Genomic DNA, 15213 nt, shown 5'->3' with positions numbered 1-15213 from the left:
GTCATAAGATGAAGTTATGATGTGCACACAAGGTACTTGTGACTTAAAAGAAGTTACTTGAGATACATGGTCACTTGAGTTACGTGGGTTAAAAAGCTCTTTGATGCTGGGTTAAAAGCTCTGTACATTCACCTTATGTCCCTTAAATGGCGTACTTACTACACTAAATAGTAAACTTACTCTGGTTAACTTACAAGTTAGGCTCAATCTTTCTGTTATTTTCTCATGCAAAATTAAATATGAGACACATCATTTGTGCTTGCAAATTATTTATCTTTTATGAATTATATTTTCAGGTTTGAGAAGCTAGACATTACTCCTAAGAGTGCCCAAAAGATCAAACCAGTATTGGAACGGTGGATGGAGGAGGCAGAGGAACGTCACAAAAATGGTCTTAGCCAGCTGACAGACTTCATCGGAAGTGAGCCCACCAAAAAGCGAAAGCGACGCACATCGTTCACACCACAAGCATTGGAGTACCTCAACATACAATTTGAAAAGAACACTCACCCCTCAGGGGCAGAGATGACATCAATGTCGCAGGAGCTGAACTATGATCGTGAAGTCATCAGGGTGTGGTTTTGTAACAAGAGACAAGCTCTCAAGAACACCATTAAGAAGTTAAAGGCAGTAGACCATTCATCGGTGTCAGAACATCAAACTGTCGGATTGTCGGAGGTGCCCTCACAGGTTGCATTCAAGCAAGAGCCTCTCGTGACGGAGGCACCTGCCACTGTGAGTTTATAGAACCAGCTGCTTGCTCTAAAACTTGGTGATGACAAGTTGTTGTCTTTTTGATGCTTGGAGCGGCGACAGAGTGGGAAATATTGGTGCTTCATTATGGCATGGCAGGGATGTGAGAGTAAGGGCAGTTGAAAAAAGTTACTCTTTTGCACTACAAGCTCCCAGAATATGATTACTACTAGTCCTGTTGACTTGATGCAGTCCTGTGACCAACTTATATAACGGTATATATCGTGTGTTTATTTGATGAAAGGTAGGAGATGTAATTGCCAATGTGGGAGTTCTATACAAGTGTATTCATACATATGTAGGTTTTATATGATCCAGTACTATTGTGATCTATCGGAAAACAAATAACAAAATAGGTGATCAGAACAGTATAGATGGTACATATGACATGGGTCTAGAGTCGCAGGTTAAGGAACTTTACCAGTGGTCATCATGGGGATGATGTTACACCGAGATGCCACCATCAGGGAGTGTTGTATGCAAGAAATGGACCAATTTATAAGTGATAATGAAATATATAACAAGTTGTAATTGAACTTGAAATTTATTTTTGTGATGATTGTGCTTGCTAGCCAGTGTATTGCCAATCATGCAACCTCTGGCCATTGACTAATTTATGTGTCTAGTGCGTATTCTTATCTTGTGTAGCAAATATTTTAAATAACTGAAAACTGAGAAGTAGTGCTGATTAAACTACCGACAACATTGATCTACAATCTTATTACTAACATAATACCGGCAGAGTTATGCAATATCATCCAATCAATTTAAAGTGAATAGACAATCAGAGTCCAACAATCAAAGAAATATAAATTAAAAAGGAATGAAGCAGAAAAATCATATTATGGGAAATTAAGTACAAGTAGAATCCACTCAGTTTATTGTAAATGTATTTTACACAAGAAATTTTTGATTCACTCATATTTGGAAAATGGATTCGCTCATATTTGGAAAATGTTAAATCTAAAAAAGCAGTGAAAATTATTTGGATTCCTGCAGATCCATTCATGAACATCTTGACCAAAAATTTAGACTAAAGATTCAAGCTGAGATTCTAGCTCAGTAAAAACTAAAACGTGTGAATCAATAGCTCAAGTAATTAAATAAAATTGATTTTTATTGCATTCTCTAAATGCACAAATTATTTTTTTATATTTGCCAATTAACTAAAGCAGATAATAGAATAATAACAATAGCTATTTACAATTTCATGATATTCATTAAAGGCAATGCATTTTTTGCTTGAGCATGTGCTAATATTCATTTATGGCAATACCAACTCGAACATGAATTCAGAATTGATATAACCAGTGAAAACCATTACCTATGAACAAATAAAATGAAACAATTGATTTATCCAAGTGTTCCTTAATATGGATTGAGCAACGTCTAACGGTTGTTGGGTTGGCAATGTTCACCCGATCACATAGTGACAAAACACACACAAATGCATGGTAAACATGTAATATGGGCTGCAAACTTAGCGCCCACAAAACCGAGAAAAACAAAATACAATATATGTAACTCTTTACACAGGTTCCTAATAGTGTTTGTGTAAACACACAGGGCTTGGTTTAGTTTGAAATTATTATCTTAATATCATTGATTTTTCATGAAGCACTCCTTTGCACAGAATTCCATTATGATTTGAATACGACAAGGATATCAGTCAATCTCTGACATTTATAGAGTGCCAAAACCAAAATTACAAACTAGGCACAAAAAGTGAATAAAAAACAATGGCACTTACAACATTAGTTTATTTTGCCAACAAACTTGTCAGATTTTGACCCATGCTTTTTATCATCAGGTATTGTATTGAAATATCTATAGAATTAAAAAAATAGTCTCATAGAAAGTATATTCAACAAGTTTTGTTGTTACAAATGCATTGAGTATTCACTTCAACAAAGATACCAAGAATTATTGGTAAAATAACCGTGTATAATGCACCTTCAGGGAAATATTGGAACTTGTCCATTATAGGGAATGTCTTAGCTAGCCACCTATCTGTTCATCATTTTGGATGGGGAGTACTGTAAAACCAGAAATATTCGCGGGTTCAAAATTTCGCGAATTAACCATATAAGCCATATTCGCGGCATGAAAATTTCGCGATTGTCAAGTTCAAGCATTGCATGTATATTTATAGTGAATTTTCCCTATAACAAATTTAAGCTTACTTCAGACATGTTTGGATAAATTCTGTTGTAAATGCTGACCCTGCATGTAGAAATTCCACTGGGATCTATTAGAGTAATATTCCATGGGGCAGCAGTCATAGTGGTATCACCTCTGAGCAACAATAATTTTTTTTTCAAATATTTTCCAAATCGCAAAATTTGCCTCGTGAGACCACACCACCGGAACAGGTGCAAGCTGGCAGCCATCTTGGTTTTGGCCATAAAAATTAACATTTTCTGGAAGTAAATAACCATCACATCGGTAGTGGTCCAAAAACATTATTATCAATTAATCTGTGTCTTTAAAATGTTTTAATATTATTTACTAAACATCCTTACATGTTTACTTTATTTGTTTACTAGCATTATCCTATTGTTTTGTTGTTTCTAATTAGCATAATTATGAATGAAAAGTTTTGGAATTTTCCATTCATCTTGCGGGGGTGGTGGCTGATGGGGAATTATTGTTTGCTAAAACTCAACAAAATGGATTTCAAAATATGATTAAATGCTTCATTTATCGGGTTCTTCTATGTCTACTGATCTTCTAAAGCTGAATACTTACTCTATAAAAAATTTTGATGAAAAATAAAAACTTATGTATTCAACATTTGGACCCCTACACACAGACGCAGTAGGTACAAATGGCAGATGTGGATGACACACGTCACACGGTCGTGGTCGGAGCATCTCAACATGCAACCGCAAGAAGATGGGGTATTATTTTTGTTATCAAACTGATGAACTTTAACATTTATTTTCAAAGAAAACAAAGGTATTACAATACTAGTATTACAGAACTGATCTTCTAGCTTTAGTTTTTACAAAGGTATGCCAATACTTCATGTAAGCTTACTGCCTGCACTGGTGTTTTAAACAGGCATGAAGTTGGAACAACTTTTATTATTGATAGTACGCTGGTCACTTTGAGCAAAATATTCGCGGCATAAAATTTTCGCGACTCAACATCATTCGCGAAATTAAAATGCACGCGAACATTTCTGGTTTTACAGTATACTCTCTGGGATGGGCAAAATTGATGTCTGACATACACATGGAATGCTATTAAGCTATTCACCTTTTCGGTAAATCCCATAACCCTTTGCGAGTACACCTGAGAACTTGTCATTTGACGTCACACCGACTTGCAATGCGCACTAACAACGTTCTAAAAACGATGTGTGCATCGGCGCAGATCAGCATGACGTCAAATGACGAGTTCTCAGGTGTAGTCGCAAAGTGTTATGGGATTTACCGAAAAGGTGAATTCAGAAACTTTCAAATTAAATAGATGAGATTTACAAAACAAGGTCATAGCAAGATACATTAAATTTGAACACTTGAAATTAAACCCCAAAGGTCAATATCTTATTGTTAGTAATATTCTTGGCCAAAGTTTCGTCAGCATTATCTCCTAGATTTCAGCTGCTAAGACATGACCTTTAATAAAGGGGCCACAAGTTCTAAGTTTCTCCCAAAGACTTCAAAGAAATGATATTGGTGGTACAGGTTCTTTAACACAACTTGTCCAGTTCACAATGTCACACATGGTTTGCATTTTGTCTCAATGGCTCATTATATAAGAAAAATGCAGTTTTGAAACTTGCATGTTCGTCCATTCAACTCTCAAACAATGCAGTAGGCTTGTGAAAGTGGAATGGACCAAAGTGCAACTTTACAAACTTCATCTATATTGAGCCATTGTGACCGGAGCTATTTTGTGTTGGAAGCAACAGGGCTTACTGGTTAGGCCGGCCCTTTGACTTTGGAGCGAGAGGTCCCGGGTTGAATTCCCTGCAGGACAAAAATAAATAAACTTATAATTCCGCTCTCCCGGTGGCTCATCCTGTAAAGGTGGGCAGATGACCTGTGATAAAAGACCTTGTTACAGTTGATTCCAATTGTTGGACCATATCTGTGGCGACCCCCTTAACTTGGTCACATGTGCTTGGCCAAAGTTTCATCAGCATTATCTCATAGATTGCAGCTGCTAATGCCAAGATATGCTTGACATAAAAAAGAAAGCAACAATGTTGACATTGTAAATTGGACCAGTATAATCAATTAAAATATATGTGAGCAATTAAAATGTATATCAGGCACCTCCACCATATTAATATATTTCATGGATTAAAAAAAACAGGTGCTGAAAAATGCAGGCACTGTACAAATCAAGTATTTCCCATTTCTGTTGAATATTTGTATGACAACAAATTGTTGTATTTTTGGTGCAATACTGTAATTTCATGTGAAATCACAATCATTACATTTTTACAAATTTTAAGGTTTTTTGTATTATAAGAATGTGTTATTATTTATTACTCGTTTGTTTGTGCCAAACATTGAACAAAGGTAATGTTAAAAATACAAAAAAGTTGACCATTATTCTACATGTGAATGTTATATTTAAAACTTCACAGATGTGATTTTTTTATTGAAAATTCACTCAATATGTGATGACCAAGTAATGTTATAAATTTTCTCTTGTTCATCAAGTGCAGGTCATTATGACCAGCTGCACAACTTTTCATGTGAATTTTATGTGATTGAATATAAATTGACAACCAGACCAAAGTATAATAATAAAGTTTTGAACTTGTAAACAGGTAACCATGGTGACGAGGTTCGATAAACTACAGATTTCAACGAAAAGTTGGGAGCTGATGCGAGAGAAGTCCTTATTATTACACAACGAAATACAAGCATTTGTCATTTGGTTAACTGTTTACAAGTAACTTGTGTGTGTAAATAGATAAGGAAATTTTTGCGATTGTGCGTATTTAAATGTCCATTGTGTAGTAGAGTTTTGTGTAGTTCCTAGCTGCCCTTCCAATGACAGCATTCAATCTTGTTACAAGAAATCAATTGTCCCTTGTGTTTAATAATGTTGTCCTATCTCCGTATTGGAATAAAACTTAAAGACCATATAATGTTGTATTTTGATCTTTGCCATGCGGATTTATCGCTTGGCACATGTAGTTGCCAAATAATCCAAATTTGATGTACATGTAACACATTTTTGTAATGGGATAGTGTTGACTGCATCTGAGAGGTGGTAGTTCTCAGCTTAATATATTCAATATCATATTGGAGTTAAGGACATTGGACCTCCACAATTATTTGAAATACATACAGGAACAAATTAAATAACAAAAGTATTATTGATACTCCACACACGTCGAAGCAGCTGTTTTGCACACGCGTCTATGCGGTGTATGTAAACATGTACATGTGCGTATGTACATTAGTGTTTGAAGCGAACATTCTCAATTTGAAGCTGTGGGCATTGAATTGTTACCGAATCACCAAGAAGAAGAATAGTATATTGCAGCTTTGTGCAGTAATCATGAACACATCTGCTATGAACCCAGAAACACAGGCTTTGGACATTTGGGCTTCTTTGTGAATAGTTATCAACACCACTTTATGCAGTGATATCCTGTACAAAATAGTTTGCCTACCTGCTCCAAAATTTGATCAACGAGCATAAAAAGATTTAATTAATTGATCACAATAACTTAGCCCTGGTCAGTTGGCAGCCATGTATATGAACTTGTGTAAAAACATTAATTTTCAGAAAGTTGTCTTGAGTATTGCAAACTAGGGTGTTATTCTGTAATGGCTTGTAGTGCATATCAAGTGACTCTTGCTGGCCATTCATCAATTTGTATTGGTTTACAGATATATACACTGAGCTGATTTTCTAAAAGCAGGTAATATTATTGCAATATTTTGGCCAGTAAGGTTAATTACAGTATATGCCCGTGCAATCTGTATGGGAAAAAGTTTGGTACTGGACTGCTGGTGCTGATTGGAATCCATTAAGTCAAATTTGATTTGATAGCTTTGGTAACATGTGATGTGTTGGGGCATTTGGTATACATTGTAGGCTTTGGGAGCATAGAGCTTGATGTTGAGTATTCATTGATTCGCTGAAGAACTTTTTGCAACTTTTTCTAGCAGATCTGTCTCTCCAACTAACGTTATTGATACCCCAAGAAACATTTCACAACTTCTGTGAACATTCTGTAATGATGAATGTCCTTCTTCATTCCCCAATAACAATTTTGTTATGATTACTTAATTAATATCTTGTTTACCAAGTTGGTACATGTGCATAAGTCTGTAATATAAGAGGATGGTGAACAACATTGTCTTCTTTTTAAATACAATACTACAAAAGGTGTACATATTTTTGGGTCACCCTCAATAGAGGGCATATGACTTGTTTCATATCAGTTGACATAGTTGTTTCTTGAACTTGACGATTTATTGTAAAAGAAAGGACAACTCTTCAATCCCTTTTATTTTTAAGATGGTTTTTTTGGCTGCACATTTGTTTAAAAAGAATTTTGCTGGCACATATTTTGTTTTTCATATTGGAATTGGAAATTTTTGCATGGTGCTTTTTTAGTCAGTTTTCAGTGTACAAGTTGTAGCCAAAGTTGTGTAAATCATGCTTTTTAGTGCATATTGTACAAAAATGTTTTAATATGTTTTTTAATAGTAATATTGAGAACAACTCTTGTATAATGTATGAGTATATTAGCCAAAGTACTTGTACAAATTATATATATTGTAGCTTGTAAATTATATTATGTGTTTTTGTGAAAACTTCAATTTTTTTACCAAATATGTTATGTTGCTGTTTATTTTGAATAGTTTGCAACTCGTTAAGATGTTATATTGAGTAGGCATGCCTTCTGTAGGTCTTTGCATATATTGAAACAGGTGTTCATAATTGTTTTGGTCAGGTGGTAAAGTTTTCTTGGAGGCAACAAAGCCATCTCATTGGTTGAGTGCAAAGAGGTCATAAGAAAATAATAAGTAAGCACCTACTTGCATTCAACTGGTGATATGTAATAGCCGATCCTTGCATCACTTATCCAGGGTTGCCAAACCCACAATTTTGTAACCCTACTTTCGACCATTTTCAGTCCCATAGAAACAAAAGGTTATGAAAAAATTGGGAGACTTTTCAACATTGGCTCCCACAACTGTTGGTAGATTACTATTCCATAGAAACCAATGGTTAAGAGAAAAATTGTGAGACTATTTGATAATTTGGGCTGAACATTTATGGCAACGCTGCACTTCTTTGAGATAGCAAGGTGTTTATTGGTAGATGGTGGTTGTCAAGATGTTCTTGAAGCAAGTCTTTGTCTTGCTGAAACGTCTGAGGAATTGCCACTCATTAGGTATGGGCTATTCCATTTGAAATCTGTACAACCCCTATCGAAGACATAATTACCTTGATCTTCCACACACAGTGTGAATTTCAAATGGGTGGGGGTGAGTGGGTAATTTCATTCAACTGTAATAGCCCTATGCATGAGTTGACAGGAGTTATTAGTCAACATAAAGGAACCATTATGAAGTCCTTAACTTTGTTGCATATTTTCACCATTTGGGGAAAAAGAAATTGTTACAATCATGAAAACATGACAAATCCTTGTCACTTGTGAAATGACTCATGTAGTGCTCTCAATTCTGATTATGTGAGATAATTCTGCACAGCCCAAATAAACACAAATCGATGTGTCCTGTTTCTTCAAAAGCATATTCCAAATTTTTTACAAAAAAGTGGAAGGTTAATTGTATTCAATAGAGGTGAGTGAATTGGGCTAATAAAAAACACATTCAAAATCCACACACCCTCTGCGTAAGATTGTATTACCATCATAATTCCAGCTGCAGCATACGTTCATTCCAGCTTGAAATCTTTGCCAGTTTTATGTTTAAATTCCTTTTGAAAATAGCTATAAATTGTGAAGTTGTGAATTGGATTTTACATAATCTGGGAAACTTGGATTTCAAAAAATTCCACATCTCTTCCACTTTTATGAATGAAACTGGTTGTATCTGTGATTATTTAAACTGTGGAATTTGTTTAAATCCAAAATTCTTCTTCAGTGGGGATGTGTATTTCAAATGGCTTAGCCCAATTCTCTGTTGATTCATTTCCTTGTAGTGTCCCTTTTTGGAAGTGTTACAATTCAGTATAATATGCTGTGTTACTTTGTCAGTGCCCAACAATTGGAACTAAAACCATGCCAATTACTTCAGTATTAAAATATGTGACGGCAACCCCAGTCTGAGTAATAATGTCCCAAAATGTTGTGTAACCAGTACATGTATCACGAAAAGTATTAAAAGCTATAGTATTTTTGAAATGATATTTTGAAATAATAATGGGGTAAAAAAAAGTGAAATCCTGTGATGTCCCAAACTCCTGCAAATTCCCAGAGGGCATTGTTAGTGTCTGTGTTAGTCTGTCAGTGTGAACCGTGTCTTTGAAAATGAAATATGCGTAGAAAGAACTCAAAAGCTTAACTGAAATACATTTGTACAACAGCCCGTGCTGTATATCTTGCCTTTTACCTATAGTCTTTTTTCCTGATTGATTGTAACATTTTATTTATTAGTATTATTGTGTAATAGAATGTAGTATTTATGACACAACAGTAATTTGTGGAGACTTTGATTGGCAGCAGTCTGGTTGATCGTTGCATACAAATAATTTGTAGTTTGTATGTATCCTTCAGCATGCATTATTTCTTCTCTTCCCTGAGTAAACATATTTGTGATGCTTTTGATTTCACTCAGGTGATATTTGAAAACTCTTGGACCAAAAAGTAAAATTTAACAAATATTTTATTGTTGAAAACTTAATGAAACCATGTTAATTTGCTGTAAATTGGGTCACTAAATGGCCATTGCAATTGATCCATTACATGAGTGAAGATAAATGTAGTCTGTCTCTTACAAATTTGTCATTTTCGGTTGGTGAAAAGGACATTTTGATGAGCGTAAATGGCCAGGAGAGGAGTATTTGAACAGTTGAATGCAAGAATATTGTAATAAGTACTTTGATATTATTATGTACTTGCAAGCATTTTGCATCAACTGCCAAACTGGACCCCCTGAAGCCATCGTAGACTACAGTGTTATCAACTCATCTGTTATCAAAAGCTTGTTGTCCCCAGGCAGGGAAAAAACGCCCTATGTGCATTTGACTCTTGGAATCAAAACCTGTGAATGTGCATCTCCACTTATAACCTCCTAATGTACATTTTTGGTCACAACCACAAAATGAATATATATATAACTTGAAACACAGTTTTAATTGAAGTAATGCATACATATTGTAGAAGAAATATTAAAGAAACAAAATGTAACAAGAACATGTCAAAATATCTTTGAAGAATTTCAGTGGCACAAACAGTTTTTTATGGTGATGATAAAAATGAACATAAAAGATTTTAGCCATTTTGTGCAGATAAGAGATTTTACTTAAGGGATCTAAAATGAGCGTTTATTGCTTTTCGACAGTATTTTTTGGGACATGAGAGCACCTCAGACCTATCGAATTGCATTCTGAATACTGAAGCATGTCTTTCTGATATCAAATAATTTTCATTTTTGAAAATCATAATATAATACAAATTTTATGACAAATTATAAAATTTGATATTTTTCAAATTTTTGATATATAACAGTCCTCGGTAATTATATAAATCTAATGATATATTTTAAAGTGTATGTAGCAGGGAGGAAAAGTCGACGGTCAATTGAAAATTTTACCTTTCATATTGAAGATATGGATTTTTTCCCAAAAAGACCTAATTTTTTGGTGTTTTGGGAAAAAAATCCATATCTTCTATAATGAAGGTCAAAATTTTCAATTGATCGTCGGCTTTTCATCCCACCTACATACACTTTAAGTATAAATCATCAGATTTATAAAGTTTACTTCAAGTACTGTTAAATATCAAAAATATCAATTTTTAATGATTTGCCATAAAATGTGTATTAAATTGCGAATTTCAAAAAATCAAAATTATTTGATATCAGAATGACATTCTTCAGATTCAGAATGCAATTCGATATGTCTGATGTGCACTAATGTCCCAAAATAAATACTGTCCAAACGTTCATACCCCAGCCCTTAAGGTCAAATGCGCATATAGGTTTTTCTTACCAAGGGACATTGTGTGGTTTTAAAGGTCAAATGCGCATAGGTTTTTCTTACCAAGAGACATTGTGCGGTTTTAAACCCTTTTGTGTGTGTGGTTTATTTACTCCTTCCAAATTGGTACCAGTTTTTTTAAGGAGATAATAAGGTGATCAAAGACATCTGTGTATGTTTGTGCAAAAGAGTCCACACCAAATATGGTACATGTCTCGCTGTCAGTCAAAGAAAAACAATACATACATAGTCCAAGATGTACAAAGTCCCCACAAATCTGCAGCTGTCGCTTGTATATTTGTCTTTTGAATGCAATCCTCATTCTCGCTTCTCTTGTTCAATCCTGTAGAAAATTCTGAATGTGCTTTCATTATTGTTATTATTATTATTATTAAATGTTTTATCCTTTTTGCCCAATAATAATGTGTTACTTGTACAAAATCTCTACAATATTTATAAATAACTCCATATTAATATATTGTTCTGTAATCAGATGAAATCCAAGATGACACAATGTCATTGTTTGTTTGCAGGACATGACAAATCAGGGGTGTATCTTAACTTTTTTGGACACTAGCCAGTCAGGCAGGTAACATTTAAAATTAACAGGAACCTACCCGACATGCTGGAATGTTATTGTTCTAATCGCTACAAGCCAATGGGGGTAAATCTAATTCTGTAATTTTACAAGCCTGACAGTACTTAAGTTACTAGCAATTGGGGCTGGTGTTTAAGAACATTCTGATTTACATTAAGGGGTACTACACCCATGTAGTAATTTGTGACTATTTTTGCATTTTTCTCAAAAACAATTACACACTGGTAACAAAAGTTATGTATATTATTGGGGCAAGGTATCCAATTACTACACTGAAATTTCAGTGACTCAAGACAAGCGATTCAGTTTATATGATAGGAAACGAGTTACATACTAGCAGTACCTTATTTCTGATCATAAATAACAAACCGCTTGTCGTGGGTCACTGAAATTCCAGTGTAGTAATTGGATTCCTTGCCCCTATAATATACATAACCTTTGTTACCACTGTGTTATTAGTTTTTGAGAAAAATGCAAAAAATAGACACAAATTTATTGAGGGGTGTAGTACCCCCTTAATGCAAACGCACAGGTATTCAGAGCCAGGTCTATATATCTTGGTGCCCATTTCACATTGACTTACAATGTATGTCCATATCATAATAGTAATCAAAGCATACATGTGGCAAAATAAATGGCTAGTGATCAGCACGTAGCAATTGTAAAACCACTACTAGCATTCAGTCGTTGTGGCTATTAAGTTGCCTTAAAGTCAATTGGTTGAGATTTGACGCTAGGTCATGCCAATGACTTTTGATCGATATATCAGTAGTCGTTTTTTCCGATCAAGCAACGGAAATGTTATTTACAAAGAAGTCGTGCTCAGTGATTGCTTGGTATGATATGGGCATTAATATCAAGCTTAATATTGATAGAAAGTCTTTCTGAATGGACCCCCATGTCAGACCTTTGTTTCAGAGCAGATATTGTTATGAAATGACAAACACACTAGTGAACCATTGAATTCTTGTATGGATTGGATGAAATAATCATCAAGCTATTTTTGTCCTGACTTTCTACAGTCAGTCTACTCTGAAGTACAAAATACCGATGCACATATTATGCCGACTTTGAAGGCACGCATACCTGCAGCAGAGACGCAGCGCAATGCACTGTTAACTCGCTGTATATGCCTGCGTTGTCACTTTGTACTTCAGAGTGGACAAACTGTACACACATTGTGTCTGATCTAGAAATCGATTACTTGGTTTCCAAACACTTTTAGGATTGATTCTTTATAATGTCACATTTCTCATTTCAATTTTTGCTCAGTTTGGAAGTTTATACTAATTCAGTGGTTCACTCTTGGATGCTTAAAAATAATAAACAAAAAGTCCTAGATTTTAGTGTTCTGAAACAAAGGTGGTATAACAAAGTGTCACTCTGCATTCTTGATCCAAATCAGTGTGTCTTTTAAAATGAATTCTTTTGGATCCTAATTTGAAATATCCTTATCGATCCCAATTGAAATGCGCCCACTTTAATTTCAGTATATTGACATTTGTATATTAGTACTACTATCTTTAATGTGGGATAAAGGTGTTGATCAAAGGGCCCAATTATGCCAGCATGTGCTGGTGGCAATTGGGTTTTGATAGACTGGGATTTAGGTGCCATACTTAATTTTATATTCAGTCCAGTCCTGCAGTATGAAGTTGTCAATTTGCAAGTATCTTACGCAAAGTTAGAATTTCAATCGAGTCTATGAGTCAATTCTCTCAAAAAAATCTCATGAAAATATTTGTGTGAACCACAGTTTTTTCTTGGAAAATTTTCAAAAAATCTACATAGTCTACATAATTTTCGAGAATTAGAAGGATTCATTTGAAAAAATCAAGATTGATTCTGACAGTCTGTGATGAACTTCTAACCCTGGTGTTTGACAGAGACTAAATCTTGGGCTATCCACTCACAAACTCTGCAGTGCATAAGTGAAGTTTCTTCATCAATTCCTCCAATTTGACAAAAGCATATAGGCCTACTCATACCATGTTACACCTCACTGCAATATCTAATGGAATAATTCTTGCATTTTTTATTACCAGTATTCAGCAGTAGGGACCAAGTGATATTGCATAATCTGAAATGTTTTTCAACAGAAGTATGATTTCTTGTTAAAGTAAAGTACTACAAATAATTTTGGACATTTGTTTTTGGAACCCAAATTTTTATTACCCTGAATTACATTTTGTATCATTTCATAAGATTTTTTTACCCATTGCACTGTTCCTTGCATCACCACATGTTATTCATCACAAAGTATTAAATTTTTTCAGTAAACATTCATCATGCAGGGGTAGCGCTAACTTGCGCCACAGGGTAATAGGCGCATTCTTTTGGTGCACAAACTTGCCATTTAGAGATTGTTAAAGGGTCATTTGAAGCCCTTACTTCAATTGTCTTGGATCCATAATTTTGAAAACTTCAAAAGATATTCAACAAAAATATTTTTGACCCCATGTCAGAAAACCTAGCACTTCTCCTGCATTCATGGTAGTCTTGTAGCTGCTATTATTGCTGTGTTACATGTAGTGAATGTATTTGTGTAGAGCCATATTGAAAAGGGATACAAAAGTCTGCATAAATCATTAGTGCAATTATTTACCAAATAGTCATTACTTGGTTTATTAATTAATGAATGGTATCTCATGAAGTGTATATTTGTTTTGTCTCAGGGGGTCATACTGTGCGAGATATTAACTGCTTACAAATATTATGTCAAGATGAATCCAACCCTTTGTTGTATTTTAACATTTAGTGTGTGACCTTTTCAGTCATTTTGATAGGCTTTCCCAACATAATTCTTCTAAATTTCTTTGTTAAATTTCACAACATAAATTTGCACCATGTTTCTGAAACTGTAAATTGGTTAAAAACACACATGCTGAAATATGAATGGCTATCTTATAATGATGGATTCGTTGTCAACATACTGACCATCACCTGTGCCATGATCTTGGTTTATGTTTGCCCAAATCAAGCAATTTTTCCAAGAAAAATGTAAGTTCCCCAAAATTGTAATAAGTGATAGTGACCATACATAACTTGTATGTTCTGACTAGCAGATATTTGTAACCACCAATCGCTATATACTGCTGCTGACAACTGCATTCATTTGATATGGCTTTATACCAATTATTACTCTGTTTATTTGATATGCTCACCAATTCACCAACTTGAGTGCAAGGAAGGGTAAGGTTTCAGCTCCGATAGATTGTGTAGGCAGTATGGGGACTTCCCCCATCTCCCAATCTAACTTGGGCTTTGCCGTTCCAGTTAGAACAAAAAATCACTGAAAATCCCGCCATTTTTATCTCCAATTTCTGTCCCTTCCAGTCTCCCACAATTTTGCTCTCCCTCCCCCAAAAAACAAACAATTCCTGCTGCATCCACTGCCCCTCGCTCAAGTGGGACTGGTGGGCATATTGATTGAACAAGTCGTAAAACTGAACATGAATTCATCTGTATTTTATTATTTCCTAGAGGATAGACAATCATAATCATTTTGTTCACTTTAGCAATACCTTGTGCATGCTATTTCTCATCCCAAGGCTCGGTTTAAATGACCCCTTGTACACCCATTGCTAGCACAATCAATAATTGTTATTTGGGATTTCCTTAAAATGTGTGCTATTAGTAATGATATTGGGAAAAAATCAAAGTGAAGAACCAATATACAATGCACTCATGCTACTGAAGTAGTGAAATAT

General features: G+C 34.7%; 1 protein-coding gene across 1 annotated transcript in view; it reads left to right on the top strand.

Moving 5' to 3' along the window:
- Nucleotides 1-2880, top strand: part of LOC140150386 (uncharacterized) — a 50348-nt gene extending 47468 nt beyond the window's left edge. The window contains exon 10 of the mRNA XM_072172396.1: nucleotides 297-2880. Coding sequence (XP_072028497.1) covers nucleotides 297-747 — 451 coding nt within the window. The 3' untranslated portion in view covers nucleotides 748-2880. The remainder of the gene's footprint in view (nucleotides 1-296) is intronic.
- Nucleotides 2881-15213: the final 12333 nt, after the last annotated feature.

Source organism: Amphiura filiformis, chromosome 4, assembly GCF_039555335.1.
Source record: "Amphiura filiformis chromosome 4, Afil_fr2py, whole genome shotgun sequence".
NCBI classification, from domain to species: Eukaryota; Metazoa; Echinodermata; class Ophiuroidea; order Amphilepidida; family Amphiuridae; genus Amphiura; species Amphiura filiformis.
The sequence above is the reverse complement of the archived record's forward strand: the minus strand, read 5'-3'. Positions and strand labels throughout refer to the sequence as shown.